Below are 19,299 nucleotides of genomic sequence, written 5' to 3'. Positions count from 1 at the left end.
GAACTGAATATATTTAGCATGATTCACGGTAGGCGTGATATACTACACCTTCGCCTACATCTTTTAAGTCTGTAGAAAGTACTTAGTTTCTAAGTTACCTCAAATACACTGTACCAACTGCCTTTCTGTTCTGCAATTTCTTGTTGCTTATTAGCCGACATACTTACATACCGTAACTAGGATAACGTGAAATAATTTGATAAGGGGCAATATTCAGCACTGACTTTGGCACCCAGCTAAGGTGGCTGCAGAAAATTTGATTTTCCATACAAATATAGGGTTAATGTGAAATATTTTGCTTATTAGGAATAGAGTTAACATTTAAGATTGTTCATATATCCCCAGTTACAACATTGGTGACATCTGATCTCAGTCTAACCTGGTTCTTCTGAGGGTCTTTGTTCTTCCCCGTCAATTACGTTCTGTTGGGGCCCCTGGGGGCCACAGCTCTCTTCTGATTCTTGCCAGATGGAGTCTCTACTTTGGGCCCAGGCCCGACGCCGCAGGCTGGCTAAGCACCGGTCTGACTGCACTCTGGGATCTGAGGATCAATCAAGCAAACAATCTGTCAGACAGCCTGCCAACTATAAAGTCATCAGTCAGGTTTGGCAGGTATTCACCCTGACAAACAGAAACTACAACTGACTGAATACAAAAACAGCAGCAGTTGAGTCGAACTGAGCGATCACACGCCTCAGTCCCAGACCTACACATTGATAAGGAACAATAAAGACATGACTAAGGGTCCCAACAATAATTGCAATGTAATATCACATTTAATTCCAATATATTTGAAGGCTCACAGGGCAAGGTAAATATGTCACCTGACCTGACTCACCTGATTAATCGGTTTGTTCAAGTTTGCATTGATACTACTACCACTTGGAGTGGCTTTAAGCTAACTAGTCCAACTGTTTATCTATTACCTTTAGCTAATAAGTCTAACTCTTCAAGCTGTTTGCTAACCATTCCAACAGTTTTAGAGCTACAATGATTAATCGATTAGTTGTCAACTATTAAATTAATCACCAACTATTTTGATAGTCAATTACTCGGTTTGAGTCATATTTTAATGAAAAAAGTTAAATTTATCTCATTCCAGCTCCTTAAATGTGAATATTTTCTAGTTCCTTAACTCCTCTGACAGTAAACTGAACATCTTTGAGTTGTAGACAAAACAAGACCTTTGAGGACGTCATCTTGGGCTTTGGAAAACACTGATCAACACTTTTCACCCTTTTCTGACATTTTATAGACCAAACAACTAATCAATTCATCAAGAAAATAATCGACAGATTAATCAACAATTAATAATCGTAAGTTGCAGACCTAAACTGTTTATCTGTTAATTTTAGCAAACTATTCCAATGAAGGTCAATGATCGATTTTATTTTATGGTAGAGGCAGAGCTGGAGGATGAGGGGGGATTGGCATCAATTTCCCTGGTGGAGGCTGCTGAGGTAGTTAAACAACTCCACAGTGGCAAAGCCCCAGGAATTGATGAGATCCGTCCAGAAATGCTTAAAGCTCTGGGTGTGGAGGGGTTGTCTTGGTTGACACGCCTCTTCAACATTGCGTGGAAGTCTGGGACGGTGCCTAAGGAGTGGCAGACCGGGGTGGTGGTTCCCCTTTTTAAAAAGGGGGACCAGAGGGTGTGTGCCAATTACAGGGGTATCACACTTCTCAGCCACCCCGGTAAAGTCTACTCCAAGGTGCTGGAAAGGAGGGTTCGGTCGATAGTTGAATCTCAGGTTGAAGAGGAACAATGCGGATTCCGTCCTGGTCGTGGAACAACGGACCAGATCTTTACTCGCAAGGATCCTGGAGGGAGCCTGGGAGTATGCCCAACCGGTCTACATGTGTTTTGTGGATCTGGAGAAGGCGTATGACCGGGTGCCCCAGGAGATACTGTGGGAGGTGCTGCGGGAGTACTGGGTGAGGGGGTCCCTTCTCAGGGCCATCCAATCTCTGTACGACCAAAGCGAGAGCTGTGTCCGGGTTCTCGGCAGTAAGTCGGACTCGTTTCGGGTGAGAGTTGGCCTCCGCCAGGGCTGCGCTTTGTCACCAATCCTGTTTGTAGTATTTATGGACAGGATATCGGCGTAGTCGAGTGGAGAGGGGTTGCAGTTCGGTGGGCTGGGGATCTCATCGCTGCTTTTTGCAGATGATGTGGTCCTGATGGCATCATCGGCCTGTGACCTTCAGCACTCACTGGATCGGTTCGCAGCCGAGTGTGAAGCGGCTGGGATGAGGATCAGCACCTCTAAATCGGAGGCCATGGTTCTCAGCAGGGAAAACCGATGGAGTGCCTTCTCCAGGTAGGGGAATGAGTCCTTACCCCAAGTGAAGGAGTTCAAGTACCTTGGGGTCTTGTTCGCGAGTGAGGGACAATGGAGCGGGAGATTGGTCGGAGTATCGGCACAGCAGGTGCGGTATTACATTCAATTTATCGCACCGTTGTGACGAAAGAGAGCTGAGCCGAAGGCAAAGCTCTCAATCTACCGGTCAGTTTTTGTTCCTACCCTCACCTATGGTCATGAAGGCTGGGTCATGACCGAAAGAACAAGATCCAGGGTACAAGCGGCCGAAATGGGTTTCCTCAGGAGGGTAGCTGGCGTCTCCCTTAGAGATAGGGTGAGAAGCTCAGTTATCCGTGAGGAGCTCGGAGTAGAGCCGCTGCTCCTTTGCATCGAAAGGAGCCAGTTGAGGTGGTTCGGGCATCTGGTAAGGATGCCCCCTGGGCGCCTCCCTAGGGAGGTGTTCCAGGCACGTCCAGCTGGGAGGAGGCCTCGGGGGAGACCCAGGACTAGGTGGAGGGATTATATCTCTAACCTGGCCTGGGAACGCCTCGGGATCCCCCAGTCGGAGCTGGTTAATGTGGCCCGGGAAAGGGAAGTTTGGGGTCCCCTGCTGGAGCTGCTACCCCCGCGACCCGACCCCGGATAAGCGGATGAAGATGGATGGATGGATGGATATTCCAATTGTATATCTGTTACTTTTAGCTAACCATTTCAACTGTTTATCCGTTACCTTAACTAATTATCCCAACTGTTTAAATCCATTACTGTTAGCTTATTAAACCAACAGTTTATCCACTTGTAGCTAACCATTCCAACTGTTTATCCATTACAGAGACGGTTTTGTATAGATAGAGGACCTTTGTCCATTATTATACAACAAGTAGATCCGAGGCAATCTGATTGGTCAACTAGACATTTAGAATGTGACCAGATTTCTGAGACAAAATCTGGGGACATTTTCAGCTCAGAAGCGTAAATACCTCCAAAACAGGTAATGTTTTTATCTTTGTAAACTTAAAACAGGGACACTGCCCCAGGGGCGTCACTAGACCTAGAGCTGCAATGGGGCACAAGCACCCCTAGGGGGCTCCATGGGCATGCTCCCCTGTAAGAAAATGTTGTCTATATGCATCAATCTGGTGCACTTTGAAAAGAAATTCAGACAATCAGCAGGGGGGGGGGGGTTCTATGTGTGGAGTAGTTTTGGAGACATGACTCTTTGACTCTTTTATCTTTTATCTCTTTTCGGTGTTGTAGTTTGTAGACGGTCCCTAAGCACTCGTCTTACTGCCGTCTCACCGCCGGCTATTCGTAGAGACCAATGTTATTTCTCCAGGTTGGAGGACGGCTTTGATGAAAATGAGTTCGTAGCTCGTTGTTTACCTTACTACGGTAGGAAAGATGCGTCATTTATGATTTAATAACATTTTGCTGTAGAGTAATTGATCCCGGAAGTTCGAATCTGTGAATATCTTTCTAACTTTACCGAAGTTGAGCTCTAAGCAGCGCTTGCTCTGGCTGTCTTTAGCCTGCGCGTGTAGCATGTGCGACTATACGTTTAGTCAATGTTTTCTTTCTTTCATTCCAATTTCGGGACTGTCAGTCACAGTGAAAACCATGGACATTGCCGGGGACAGGTCACCGAAATCCATGGAAAAAATATTTTTTTAGCAGATATCTTAGCTAGCTAGTTATAACAGGATAGACATAGCAAAGCAGTTTGGTGTAGCTATATATTTGCGGTAATTATTCAGTTTGGGAAATCCCACGATCTCTACAAAGCTAACGTTAGCTAACTAAACAGGGAGGGACTAGAAATCATCTATGTTGCTTTTTTATTTTGAGAGCGAATTGCCCCACAATATGAATACAGTTTGATTATAACTTTATTTAGTTGGTAACCGTTATAATCGCAATATTACACTCAAGGGTTTGATTTAATGTAATTATTGGCACGACAGTGATGCGTCTAGGACCGAAGCGCTTGCGCCGACTTTCGAAAGCATTGTGTAATATTGCTTAACTGTTAGCTAGCTAGCTAATTATTCCAACTGTTGATCCGTTACTTTTTTTCATCAACTATTTCTATTCTATATTTATGTTAGCATTTATTTATTTTAGTTAGCATTAGTCTTTAGTTATATTTATTTTTTTTAACTATTTCAACTGTTTAAGTAAGACGACCCACCTGGAGCAGTGCTGGTGTCCATTTCCAGAGATCCACTCTCCATATCTGCTCTCCGTGTCTGGTTGAGGCCAGTCAGTCAGAGGAGACTGACGACTCTACAGCAACATCAGCAGCAGGTAACACACCTGGAGAGAGAGACAAAGGGAGAATAATTTGTATTCACTAATTTTTTTATTGGTTGGTTTATTAACAGGAACAATGCACATTAATAAACAATTCTGTAAATGTGGCAGAGTAGGTCAGAAGGCTTTTTTTATGTGTAATCCCTGGACAGATGTTACAAAGTCACACTAAAAAAAGAATAATACAACATCAATTTTAAGTTATTGTATTAGTTTAAGTAAGCATGCAGAGCAATAATATTAATAATAATAATAGAATCACACACGCACACACAAACAAACAATAAGGAAACATGGACAAATCACTGGTGGAAGGTAAATATAGCTATTTGTCCTTAAGTTGAGGTTTGAGCTACTGTAACAGTACTACTACTTTACTTTATCACTAGTGGAATGTAATAAAGTAGCCTAAATGTACTAGTACATTTACTAGTACTGCACAATTTTGACATATGCGTTTTACTTGAGTATTTTCATTTTATGCTACTTTATTTTTCTACTCCACTACATTTCAGAGGGAAATATTGTAGTTTTAACTCCACTACATTTATTTAACTTTTATAGTTATTAGTTACTTTTCACATAAAAAAAACATGATATGATACAACGTATCTAAAATTGGATCCACGTTGACAAACCTCAACATTAAAATGCTCTTATATGTATTATTTGCTAGTGATAAAAACAGAATACTTTTCTATAATAACATAACACTGTGAAAGGAGCCATTCTGTATAATGACAACTTTTAATTTTGATAATTTAAGTGCATTTAGCTGATAATACTTACAATACTTTAATTCAGGACTTTTACTTGTAATGATGTATTTCTAGGCTATGGTATTTCTACTTTTACTTAATAGTAAAGGATCTCTGTAACATTACTATACAATTGCGAGTTAGTTTTTTTGTAGTTCCAACAAATCCGATAAGTCGTCTCTCTTAAAACTATTAGCTGATTCCATCATGTCAATTTTGGGAGTGTCATTCTATTAGTTAAACTTTCAATTACCATTGCTCGCTTTGAATCAGAGCCTTTGGTATTTGGAAATAAGAAGTAAGGTGTGTCATATTTAGTAGCTCCAGCTATTATTTCAATGTGTCAGATACATGTTTAATAAACATGCTACTGATATGTATATATGTCATTTTTACTATGCATTTTGTGCATTTTTTATTTTATTTTGCAATACATTAAGTTCTATAATATCTAATGTTTCCGGTTGCAGCTTACCGGTATACAATCAGACTTGGTATCAATAATTAATATCTTTGGTCGGGCCCAAAATTCTTTTTTAGGATTATCCTTAAATGTTCTTTTTACTCCATGTCCATGTAATTTATTTGACAATTGGAGTTGCGAGTCAGGTCAGGTGACAAGTAAAAATTGTGATTTTACTGACAACACATATGATCAGTTAATAAAATATTGATGCAATGCTACAGAATATAATATAGTTATATTTGCTCCATCTCGACCAACTGCAGCATTTAATTGCTGTTAACACGTTTATGCATCAGTAATAATAATCAAAGCACCTACCATTTAGAATAATATAACACTCATAGGAACCGTTCTGTTGCATAATGACGACACTTAAAGTACATTTTGCTTATAATATTTCTATACTTAGTAGGACATTAAGTGCAGGACGTTTACTTGTAATGGAGAACTTTTACATTGTAGTGTTGCTACTTTTCTTTAAGTAAAGAATCTCAACACACCAAAAGGGAGTTTTCCCAAACAGCTGCTACACAATGATACATTAAACATTACCTACAAAAAAGTATAAGCCTAGGTGAGTAATGTTGACTTTGATGGCTCATCTGTCCGAAACAAGCTTTAAATCTCTGCAAGTTGATTTATTATAGGAATGAACTGAAACCAGAGGCTGCCTGGATTGAAGGAGGTCAATCTAAAAAAATTGATGATTTAGAAAATGATCAGCATTAACATGTAATGTCTGACAAAACACATTACATACACATTGTATGCTCTCAACAGGATTTATCTCTAAGAACTGTCACCACTGGACTGAAATCATTCAGTGTTGAAGTTTTAAATGAGTTTCTGCCAAGACAGGACATTTCTCAGATATGATTTTTAGAGCTGTAACAGTGTCGATTTAGGTTTCAGATGAATGTATTAATCGTTTATTCTATAAAATAGTAAATAGCAGAAAATGCCCAACAGAAGCTCGGAGAGTCAAGGGGGATGTTTTCAAATGTCTTGGTTTGACATTCACATCAGCCACAGTTGTAATGTGTGTTTAGTACAGTCATATGGTAAACATTACTGTAAACATTAGCATGTTAGCATTGTCATTGTTAGCATTTAGCTCAAAGCATCACTGTACAGCCTCACAGAGCTGCTAGCATTGTTGTATTCTTGTTGCTTGATAAATGAGTTAAACAATTACTGTCAAGAACTGTCAAGACTGTCAAGAACACTGATGATTAATTTTCTCTTGATTGACTACTTGATTACTAAACCTTTCAGGTGTGTGTGTGTATATATATATATATATATATATATATATATATATATATATATATATATAGGCCTATACAATATGAGAATTTGCTGTTTTTTGTAAACATAATTAACAGATTCATTGTTTCATTCATAAAAATAAATATTAGTACAGTAGCAGTTGTTCCTATTTCTGGGGCCATGTCCAAGTGTCCTTATCCACAAATTGCTCCCGATGCTGTAACATTGGTGTGTGAATGTGCACGAATGTTTAGCTGAGTGAGCAGGTGGCACCTTGTATGAATGTGAATGTGTGTGAATGGTGCCTGTACTATGTAAAAGTGCTTTGAGTAGTCGTTAGACTAGAAAAGTGCTCTATAAATGCAGTCCATTTACATTTTTGCACTAACTCCCTCAGTTCAGTATCACAGGCAAAAGGCTGGCTGAGCCCCGGCAGCCGGCCATCAGCCGACCATTGAAACCAACAGGAACAAGATCACAGTTTACTACTGAGGAAGTCTGAGCACTGTTCATACACAGAAATGTAATAATAGGTAATAAGGTTACATGGTTGCTAACGATAGTTGGGATTCAGCCATAAAGTAATTTACTAAAATAAAACTCAAGATCACAATATGAGCTGATGGGAGGAGGAAACTAAAGCATGGATGTAAAAATAGAATAATCCATATGGAGTCACTGACTGGAGGAGAAGGATGGAGAGGAAGAGGAATAAAAAAAAAAGAACATGCAGCCAAATTTAAATGAGAACGTGTGAAACAGGAAACAAGTGTTTAGGATGAATGACAGAACAACTTCCTGTCGAGATACAGAGAGAGAGAGAGAGAGAGAGAGAGAGAGAGAGAGAGAGAGAGAGAGAGAGAGAGAGAGATGGGAGGGAAGATTTATTTTTAGATTTCTCTTGTAAATGCAAAACAAACTGAAATGTCAGAAACAACAACACACAGAGGAGTGCAGAGAGCCTCTTTTTCAACCCCTCAGTCCTCTTTAGTCATCTGTCACCCCAACATCTCTCAAGTATCAACACTCCTGTGGGCTTAAAAGGAGGCCATAAAGAGTCTGTAGTGCTGTTCTTTACAGAGAACAGCAGCTGTGTTTAGTTTGGATTCTGACAGTTATTAAAGGATTTAATAGAGATACGTTTTCATAGTGGAGAAAAGCATCAAAACATCTAGAAATAGGTTTGTTTTAGTCTATAAAAAATGGCAGAAAATGGCACACACAAAAAAAAGATTTCCCAAGCCAGCGGTGTCTTATTCCCATTGCTTGTTTTGTTCAACCAACAGTCCAAAACCTAAATATTAGGGCTGGGCAATATATCGTATCGTGATATGTGACTAGATATCGTCTTAGATTTTGGATATTGTAATATGACATAAGTGTTGTCTTTTCCTGGTTTTACAGGCTACATTACAGTAAAGTGAAATACTTTTCTGAACCTACCAGACTGTTCTAGCTGTTCTATTATTTGCCTTTACCCACTTAGTCATAATATCCACCAAGCACCAATTGTCAACCCTACAATATTTTCGCAATATTGATATCAAAGTATTTGGTCAAAAATATCTTGATATTTGATTTTCTCCATATCGCCCAGTTCTACTAAAGATATTTCATTTACTATCACTTAAGACATTGTGAAGGTGTCACTATATGCTCTGGGTGTCACTATATGCTCTGGGTATTTGTGAAAGACAAATCTCCATTTTTATTATTGCTCAAGGAAATAGCCTAATCGACAGATGAATCCATAATGTATATGCATACAGTCCTATACAAAATAGTTCCAAATTAGCTCCACCTCAACCAACTACAAATCAAATTAGTACTACTTAAATGATCTGAATACATCCTCCATCCCTGGCACTCTTGCAATAAAGTACTTTTTTTTTTTTTTTTTAAATGCTTTTCTCTGTTTTATATCATCGTGATCAAATGTCTTTGAGATAAGGTGCCCCACTGACTGTCGACTATAAAAGAAACCAGACTCGGAGGTCATGACTGTATGAATGAAACCACACTTACACTCGGTTTCCTTCAACCTGCACACAGCAAGCACACTTGAACCTTCATCTCAAGGACAGTGATCAATGCTTACTGCTTACAGACTTAAACAGTGTGGGCGTGGGGACATGGAGCCTTTATACGTCACTGTTACATCATTGTTATATAAAACTGCAGGGGGGCATTGGAAAATCAAAGAGAAGCTGAACAAAGGCTCTACTTATATCTTTCTGTACAGTCATGAAACGTGTACAAGTACATTTACTCCAGTGCTGTACTTTAGTGCAATTTTAAGGTATTTGCACCTATGTACTTAAGTATTTCCATTTTAAGCTACGTCATACCTCTACTACACAACATTCCAAAGGAAAACATTGCAAAGAACACACCACTAAAATTGGTGTGTGAGTTATTTTACAAAAATGTCACTAAAGAGTAAAAAGAAGAATTTCAGATACCGCTGTTGGCAGACGGAAACAGAACAAACTTAGGAGTAGAAGAGCCAAAACGAAATGAAACGTTGATTAATCGAATGGTCTTATATATCATTTCTCAACAAAAATGCCAGCTAAAAAATGCTCCAGTATTCACTTGATTGAAAATAGCGAAAAATATGTTATGTTTTAAAATGTCTTGCATGAAAAAAGTTTAACCGATTAACAAAATAGTTGCCAATTAATTTGCTGTCAATCGACTAATTGTTTGAGCTGTATTTGAATATACTGCTGGGTAACAAAATATCATATTTTATAAGCTTTGTATGTTTTGTGTGCAAACAAATCTTAATTTGTAAAGTAGTAACTAAAGCTGCCTGATACATGTAGTGCAGTAAAAAGTACAATATTTGAATATTCTCATATGAAAGGTAGAAGAGTAGAAGTAGAAAGAGGCATAACAAGAAAATACTCCAATTAAAGTACAACCCCAAAATTGTACGGTAGTTAGCCCAGTAGATTGAATGTAGACTATTTCACCACCGTCCAGCTTCAACACATCTGATCTGAATCACTGATCTTCTGTATGAACATCAATCAGGCACTTTTAAATCAAAATAAAAGAGATTACCATTATTAAATCCCTATAGTGTCATTACACTTTCCCTTTTAGGCTCAGACTTAACTTGTTGTTCTAGTTTAGTTGTTCCTGCTGTTTGAGACGGAGGACAGGACTGACAGTAACGTTAGTCAAACTCTCCGTGTCCTAAGAAACTAACGAAACCAGCAGTAGTCTACCATCATATTCAGCAGTAGGCTACAATATGTAGTATTAGTAGCAGTAACGTTACTGTAAGCGGGTTACTCAGTTACAGTTACTCACCGTCATATTTCTCCGCAGTTTGTGTCTCTGCTTCCAAACTGTCAAACTTCTCCAAACTTTTCTGAAAACACTGCAACATTCCTGCTTCCGCTTCCTGAAACCAGAGGGGGCGTGTCCGCAGCGGACAGCGGAGGAGAAACAGCCACACCTGTCGGATTGACTGGTCAGCACACACTCTACTGACAGTCATACGGTAATTACAGTCAACTCATACAGTGGGGTAAACAGGGGTGGAGGAAGTAGCTACTCACAACTTTTACTTAGGCTACAGTAGGCTAAGTAAGTAGAAGTGTCATTGTCTAAAAATAGGCTACTCCATCACAAGTTAAAGTCAAAGTACTACTTACGTAAAACTATTAGGCTAATTGTTATACATTGTTGCTGACACATACGCATCCTAATAAAATATTATTAAAAATATTTAAAAAAAAATATTAGGCTATCATCCAATGAAACATGTGACACTGTATGACAGAAGAATAAGATATATGCTATATAAGAAAGAAAGAAAGAAAGAAAAATGTCTTTCTTTCTTTTTCTCAGTTTTTACCTGCAGCACCTACATGCAACCACTAGATGGAAACCAAACACTGATGATGATGATCCTCTTCACTGAGATGTTTTGCTGCTGATGGATCTGTGCTCATACAACAGCTGCCCAAGATATTGATCCAAATATTGAATTAAAATAGAAGTGATCTAAATGTAAACCAAACCTACCATAATTTGAATAATTAATTTCCTGATGCTGTTAAAAGGGTCTCTCCAATTAGTCATGTTAGACATTAAAATGTGTTATAAACCATTAATTAAATGACTATATATGCTAGATAGTGCCGTTAAAGTAAAGTGTTATTAAGAAATGTGACAAACTAAATGTCTGACTGTAAATCAAAAAGTTTCAAAGTTAATCACTGTACAGTTTTGGCTGAGATATACTACTGTGTGTGTGTGTGTGTGTGTGTGTGTGTGTGTGTGTGTGTGTGTGTGTGTGTGTGTGTGTGTGTGTGTGTGTGTGTGTGTGTTCCTGTTAGGCTACCTCCGGGGACACAATTCAGACTAAAGACCAGATTTGGGACAAGGTTTAGAGTTTGGTAAGTAGTGGTTAGGGTTAGTCTCCAGGAAATTAATGTAAGTCTATGTCCACAAAAGTGACCTAAGTAAACGTGTGTGTGTGTGTGTGTGTGTGTGTGTGTGTGTGTTGAGTTTTCATTGGTTGCTTCGGTCTATGTATGAATAGGGTAATCTGACCTTCTTCACGCGCACCCACACACACACACACACTTACACAGAATAATAGTTCTTATTCATCAGCGAGTTGCTCTGCTGTTTGTTCACTTTTCTTTCATTTTAATTTCAAATTCTTCATCATTCCTGTTTCTGTCAACTGATCAAGTAATTTGGTTTGTTTTATTCCAGTGAAACTATAACTCAAAGCCACTTGCACCTTTGGTTTGATTTGGAAAACCATCAAATCAAATGGCGACTTGTAGCCTAACCTGTTCTGGGTATCTGTGCTTTTATTCTTGACATTATGAAGTACTAAAGTGTACAGAAAAAAAGTGTATTACCATTACGTGTTAAACTCAGAATTTGTGAGCGGCACGGAGATAAATCTTTCATTTTTATTAATCCTGAACTGAACACAGCAAAGAGACATATAGATTGATTATGTGTTAACCATTAGCTGTCACAGGATCTACACTGATGGGACAGACACACAGGTCCTCTTAAGTTGCCTAGTAATCTCCTAGCGACCGGTTTACCATTACCTTAGCAACCTCTTCACTGGAGAACAGCTCAAATCCAAAGTCCACTGCTTTTTCTGTTTGGTCAGAGAGCCTAGATGCAGCTAGTCTGACTCAGTGGCTGTGGAGCCCACTGGTTTCCTCCATTTTCTGCTGACTTTTTTTTGAACATGCCGTTGATGTGGCTAACATGCACATTAGTGCGTAGGACGTGTTGTCTGACCATGTCGTAAGAAAAGAGTGATGTTTGTTTAAAGTAGGCCTATAGGAAAGTTACAGAAATGGTCGAACACAGCCCCCCCCCAAAGTGTGAAATGGCCCTGTTTCTAAAAGTTAAGGGAACATCAAAGTGATTACAACTAATCCATATACCATAAATGTCTGTACTGGATCTCATGAAAATCAATCCAACAATTATTGAGATATTTCTCTCTGAACCAAAGTGGTGAATTGATCAACATAGCCATCCAGAGCCAGCCTTTAGCATGGCTACAACGGTCACAGTTCTTTGCAATGGCAACGGTACACATAAAAATGGCTGCCACTCTGACGTCCTGCTAGTGATTTAAATATAAATGTCTGTTCGACTCTAATTCTAATTCTATGCTAAAACCTTAAATCTAAGCAACTTGCTTCACAGGTGTGTCCAGACCAGTTTATCTGTGGAACCAGGGTGTGGTCCAGCATCACACTGTGAGATAACTGGTCGAGGTAAGGTTAGTCTCGCTTTGCCAGACCTTCCTCCATCAAGGCGCAGCGGACGAGCGTCTGCAGAGTCCACACAGCATTCTGGGATGGGAGAAAAACGTGCTCTGGTTTATTGGCATCTCTTTAAACCAATCACAATCGTCTTGGGCTAAGCACCGTACGGAGCAACAGCTCCTCTGCAAAATAGCCTCTGGAAGGAACTTGTTTTGGTGGAACATGTGTACGTTCAAAAGTAGTTTTAGTCGTGCAACAGAAAACTCAGATTGGACAGATAGTCTAGCTAGCTGTCTGGATTTACCCTGCAGAGATCTGAGAAAGGATTAACCATCCTCATAAACCAGAGTTTAAAATGCCAACACAAAGGAAGCCCAAGGCAACGGATATCCGGCCTAAATGAGTGAAATCCAGCGGAACGTCGAGGATATAGATAGGGTAAGATTGGATGGGTGCATGTGAAGGTGAGAGCAAACACAAATCGGAGAAGGAGACTGACTTTGACAAAACACCTGAACCTGTAAGCAGTTAGAACAGACGGTCATCTCCACCTGGTATTAGCATGTAATCTCACATAATTACTCACATTAATGCAAGTGTAAATGCATTGCAATCAGAATGCCACTGGATTGGTCAGACCACATCTGGAGGTAAGTCTAGTGATATTCTATATTTTCATCATCATCATCATCGTCTTCTTATTGTTATTCTACAACAACAATAATGATAAACCTCACAAATCTTCCATGAGTGTGATGTATGTGTATGCATGTGTAGTTGTATGTGGCGACAGATGGTCAACTTTCCTCACAAAGAGAGAGAGAGAGAGAGAGAGAGAGAGAGAGAGAGAGAGAGTGAGAGAGAGAGAGACTCTTTGGCTGATATAAGTGGAAGATTTGTCACGTGATCCCCGGGGCCGTTTTAATGACGTACGCACCATATGGCGCGTGCCAGCAGGGCGTGGCCTCAATATGCTAATTACCCCCTCCAAACCCTGGTGTGTGTGTATGTGTGTGATGCTGAGTATAAAAACGGCATCCTCCCACACACACCTCAGAAAACTCAGAGCAAGTCACGTACAGTCACGCACACGACACGCACATAGAGCGCGCGGGATGCGTGCGATCTGACGAACAGCGGCTTGTTACAACAGGTAGGCCTAGGTCTTTTTCATTTACAGATTAATAACAAATATCTGATTGATAAATTCCTCCTCTGATTAGTTCTTCGGATTTCTGTGCAATCTAACCTTCAGGATGATACATATGATTAGGCTAATTAACCAAATGAATGCTAATTTAACTTAATAATTCGTTTTGCCTGTATCCAAATAAATCAGTGTAAAGAAATAACCTTATTTTAGTTTCTATAGAATATATAAAATATAATATATATATATTCTACATTCTATAGGCTATTCTTATTTCTTTTATAATTACAGCCTATTTCTTGTTTTTTTGGTGGTCTTTTATTCCCGTCCCTATGTCCGCTCACCTCCACCTGTCTGTCGATCTGTAAAATGAACGTTACCAGTCAGCGGAAAACAGGAAGGAAATAATAATAATAATAATAATAATAATAATAATAATAATAATAATAATAATAATAATGTGTAGCCCATTATTCCGTCTACTAGCCTTCTTATAGGCCTAATGAACGGTGAATTTTTATGTTGCGTTTTAAGACGTCATTAAATCTGCCGCTTAGCCTATATCCTAAATTTAAAAAAAACATGATCTTTTCAAACGGACTTCATTTTGACGACTTTTAAACAGATAAAGAATATTAATTTTATGGACCAAAGCTGTAGATTTGGAAACGATGTCAATAACTAAACTGAATAAATAGCTGATTCCGTTTCTTTCCGGACAATCTGAAAGCTGTTTTTGCGACAGTTTTCGGGTTTTCTAATTAAAAATAAAACTAAAGGTCTTATATGTCACAGGCCTACATATTGTAAAGTCGTCCCTTGTCAAATTTGTCAGTTTGGTCAGCGATATAAATGCAATAAACGTGACTCTGCGGTGAGTTATTTTTAGTTGCAACCAGCTTTATGTTGATTGAATTTTCCGTCTTATTTATTTCGACGTAGGCTAGTATATTATTATGTTCTACATTTTTTCCTGCACACACAAGGATAATCATACTTCACACATTTGTTTTAATACATTTATATATCAAAAGCCGCATTAATTAGGCTAAGGTTTTAACTTTCTTATATTTTTAGATCCCGATTGGAATCAGATTGAGAGCTTTCTGCATTTAAAAATCCCAATCAGTTAAAAATGTATATTCTTTCAAGTCACGAATCACAGCAGCTCAATTCATGTTTTATTGTGTTTCTGTTCATTTTATTCCCAGGAAAATAAAAGTTCATCATCAGTTAGCCTATAGGCTATTTGCGGATTCTGTTCAACACATAGAAATGAAGCATGAATATTGAGTCTGAGCTCATGGGAATAATTCTTTTCGTCATTAAATGACTATATAAATGTGTGGATTATCTTATAAATCATGATATTGCAAAATCAAGTCCAATAAAACTAACTTTCATGTGTAAATAATAAATAACACAAACCCATCTTGTAGGATGTGATATAAAAATGACAATGTGGAAATAAATGCCACTTGTTCTTAAAATATGAAATATTATTGAATGAGGTAGTTATTTATAACTTTTAAAACATGTTTTAAAACCTTTTATTTATCATAACCAGGCCTCTAATGGGCAGTTGAATTATTTTCTATTAATAAGCTGCCTTCTACATACAGGGATTAAGTGTGATAATGAGTTTTTTAAAGAACATATGTATTCTGTTTTCTTTAGTCTCAAACAGAGAATCAGCATCATGACCAGATCTGTGCGAGAGGAGCAGGAGTCAGTGGAGTCGGAGGAGCAGCAGGAGCTTAACAGCCCCTCAGAGGGAGGAGGAGAGGAGGAGGAGGATAGCCAGCAACAGCTGGAGGAGGAAGAGGAGGAGGATGATGAGGACGAAGAGGAGGAGGAGGACGGCGAGAACAAACCCAAGAGGCGAGGGCCTAAGAAGAAGAAGATGACGAAGGCTCGTATTCAGAGGTGAAGGAGATTGATGTCTTTTAAAAACTAATATTTTTAGCTAAAATGCACAAAAATGTAAAGTTTGTCCTGAGGGTGGCGCTATAGAGGAAAAGTCATGCAGTCATTAAACAAGGTTCATCCTCAGAGGAGCAGGATTGTGATCATCTCTAAAGGGACAGAACTGAAATGTGAGCAGGTGGCAAAATCATTATTTCATGAAGATACAATAACAAAATCAAACTTTTGAAGGATATGATCTAAAAACCTATTTGTGGATGTCTTCTGTTCCATGTGAGTGACTACATATTGCACATTGAGCAGCAATTGCTGCCAAAATGCATGTAAGCTAAGCTAACTACTTGCGTTTGCAGACATTTGTTTAGCTGCACTATCACTACTTGGAAGTTACAGAAATGATAATTAATAACACAGCTAACATTGTATTTTCTTTGTATTTCTGCAGGTTTAAAGTCCGTCGGATGAAAGCTAATGCCCGGGAGAGGAACCGTATGCATGGGCTGAACGACGCTCTGGAGAGTCTGCGGAAAATCGTCCCTTGTTACTCCAAAACCCAGAAACTGTCCAAGATCGAGACGCTCCGCCTCGCTAAGAACTACATCTGGGCCCTGAGTGAGGTCCTGCGCTCCGGCAAGGCACCCGACCTCATGAGCTTCGTCCAGGCACTCTGCAAAGGTCAGTCACCTTACAGCAACAAAATGTGCCGGGGTGACAAAGACCCTGTCTGATGAAATTGACATGTATAGGGAAAAGTGATCGGCATGTAGATTCAACCTGGGAGGGTTTTTAATATTCAAATATCAGTGAAACCCACCAAAATCTTGACAACTCCACAGTTGTGGAGAAAAAAATGTTGTCATGTGACAACAAGACTAACTATGACCAGCTAGCAGCTCTGTAAGACTTAGACACAGCATGTGTATTGATCAGTATTGACTGATTATTGTCTCTCTGTTCTCAGGTCTGTCTCAGCCGACCACTAACTTGGTGGCAGGCTGCCTGCAGCTGAATCCTCGGACTTTCCTGCCGGAGCAGACCCCCGACCTGCCAGTTCACCTTCCCCCCGCCGGTGCTGCCACCTATCCTGGACACTACTCTTCCTACCAGAGCCCCGGGCTGACGGCCGGCCTGCCCAGCCCGCCCTACGGCACCATGGAGCCCTCCCACATCTTCCACCAGGTCAAAGGTCAGCCCTACAGCTCGATGGAGCCCTTCTTTGATGGCGTCCTGGTGTCGGACGCCCCGCCGTTTGACCCGCCCCTCAGCCCACCGCTCAGCATCAACGGGAACTTCTCGTCCTTCAAGCATGAGACCGTTGCAGCGGCAGACTACGACAAGAGTTTCTCTTTCAGCGTGCACTATGGGGGTGGTGGAGCTGGGGGACACCCTGCCATCTATGGCGGCGGGGGGTCCAACCCGCGGTGCGGTGAGCTGCAGGTGGACGGGCTGATGGGCTTTGACGGACACTCACACCACGAGCGGATGATGAACGCCCAGCTGAACGCCATTTTCCACGACTCCTGAGGACGAGGAGGACAGAGAGACCGATGAAGACAGAAAGACGAACAGTTATATGGAGAGAGAGACAGTTCTGTGTATGTCTATCATTTCATAGCTGTCTTTCTTCCTATCCTTCCTCCTTCCTTTCTTTTCTTCTTTCTGTCTGCATTAGGCTTTACCACCCCTCCTCATCATGAGGGCGATGATGTCGATGACGATGTCATGTTGATGATGTAACCTTCTTTGTAGCGCTTCATCCTGCAGAAGACGTTCTCTGAATGTCTCGTTAATTGTCCATATTATCACGAAAAAATAATCAATAACCAATAATCAATAAGCAATAATCTGGAGGAAACTATGCAATTTTGTTCAAACCTGAGCGATGCTCAGCAGATAATTCCAAATGTTGAAAGAATAAAGATTTCTCTATTTTTGGGTCTGTGCGTAAGGCGGCTTTGAGCCGATATTGAGCTGGTGTTGAGCCGGCGTTGGGCCGAAGTGTTCATGTTGTTCATGTGGTTTTTACTTTTTGCTTTTTATAACGTTCCTGTAGCGTTTTGTTAACCATTCATGTGACTCTTGTTCATATTTTATAAGATAGATGTTTATAAAGGCCTTTTAATAAAAGGAATACAACGTGATCTGAGAGACTCTGTTTATCATCAACAACACAACAAAACACCTCCGTTCAGTCCAGTTTACTGTGGGTGTAACCAGTTTTTTCCAGGTTAGTTAAGTCCTCTTCAGTCCAGTTTGGTCAAGTTCTAAATTCGTTAGTCAAATTCAGCTCTATTCATAATGTTTAAATATCACATTTATATATAAAAATCTATCAGTCAGGTGATATATTTATAAAATGTCATCAGTGTCACATAAAAACCCTTTATCTCCAGGTTTGGTCATGCTTAATTCTGCTGCAGACAACGATCTGACTGTTGGATGGACCAAGTCACTTTGGTAACACTTTACTTCAATTTCCTTATTTAGCATGTATAAGTAAACACTGAATAAATAGTTTTATAAAAATCTGTTATGTAGTTGCATAGCTATAAGTGTTTATTAACGTAATTTGTCAACAACTATAATTCCTCCTGTGGGAACCCGTACACAAAGGCTGCTGTATAAACATAATTGTTGACAAATACTGTAAATTAATAAACACTTAAAATGTCCTCATATATGCTTACAACTACCTGTTGTAACTATGTATAAAGGGGTTAAAATAAAGCATATATATAAAAAATATTGTCATTTCTTTTTGGTTTCAGCCTTCAAAAGTTAATATTTGCTGGTCTTTTTAGTCTTCTATGATAGTAAACTGATTTTCTTTGGATTTTAGACTGCTGGTCAGACAAAGCAAGGAATTTGAAGACATTACCTTGGCTTCTGGGAAATTGTGATGGGCAGTTTTGACTAATTTTGAACAATTAATCCAAAAAAAATAATCTGCAGATATTTAGATTGTTAAAACAGCTGTTATTGGAACCTAATTCCGAAATTCTGTTAAACTGTTGTGCTTTTAAGGTAGTTCAACAATCCAACTTCCCACATGGCTGCTGTCAAATGGTCTGTCATAAACTGTACTAAGCCTTTTCAATATTATTGGAGAACACAACCTGCAAATGTCCTTAAAAAATGTACAGCGTCAGCTAAAGCGATATTGAAGGTTGATGTGTTGGAGATACAAGGTTTCCACATGACAACAGTGTTATTTAAAGTGGAGTTCAGGCTCCAAGAATGATGAACACATGAAGAGAAAACACATATCTCCTTACAGAGAAAACCCTGTTAACATGTTAACAACATTATCACACAGACTGAAGGACAAAACCAGTGTGTGTGTGTGTGT

The 19,299-nt window shown here is 39.4% G+C and overlaps 2 protein-coding genes across 5 annotated transcripts in view; one reads left to right on the top strand and one right to left on the bottom strand.

Moving 5' to 3' along the window:
* The window catches only part of itprid2 (ITPR interacting domain containing 2), a 40,098-nt gene extending 29,570 nt beyond the window's left edge, over nt 1–10,528 (bottom strand). For all 4 annotated transcript variants that reach the window (XM_078262372.1, XM_078262374.1, XM_078262373.1 and 1 more), the window contains exons 1-3: nt 10,425–10,528; nt 4,489–4,613; nt 380–541 (exon numbers count right to left, since the gene is read on the bottom strand). In XM_078262372.1, the coding sequence (XP_078118498.1) occupies nt 380–541; nt 4,489–4,531 (205 nt within the window). In that variant the 5' untranslated portion in view covers nt 4,532–4,613; nt 10,425–10,528. The remainder of the gene's footprint in view (nt 1–379; nt 542–4,488; nt 4,614–10,424) is intronic.
* A 3,417-nt stretch (nt 10,529–13,945) lies between these two features.
* On the top strand, nt 13,946–17,580 carry neurod1 (neuronal differentiation 1). Its single transcript, XM_078262845.1, has 4 exons — nt 13,946–14,027; nt 15,702–15,950; nt 16,396–16,625; nt 16,912–17,580. The coding sequence occupies exons 2-4, from the start codon at nt 15,724–15,726 to the stop codon at nt 17,472–17,474; spliced, it is 1,020 nt and encodes a 339-aa protein (XP_078118971.1). The 5' UTR covers nt 13,946–14,027; nt 15,702–15,723; the 3' UTR covers nt 17,475–17,580.
* Nucleotides 17,581–19,299: the final 1,719 nt, after the last annotated feature.

The sequence above is a fragment of the Sander vitreus genome, chromosome 11 (genome assembly GCF_031162955.1).
Source record: "Sander vitreus isolate 19-12246 chromosome 11, sanVit1, whole genome shotgun sequence".
In the NCBI taxonomy this organism is placed as follows: domain Eukaryota; kingdom Metazoa; phylum Chordata; class Actinopteri; order Perciformes; family Percidae; genus Sander; species Sander vitreus.
This window is presented reverse-complemented; position numbering and strand designations above follow the sequence as displayed.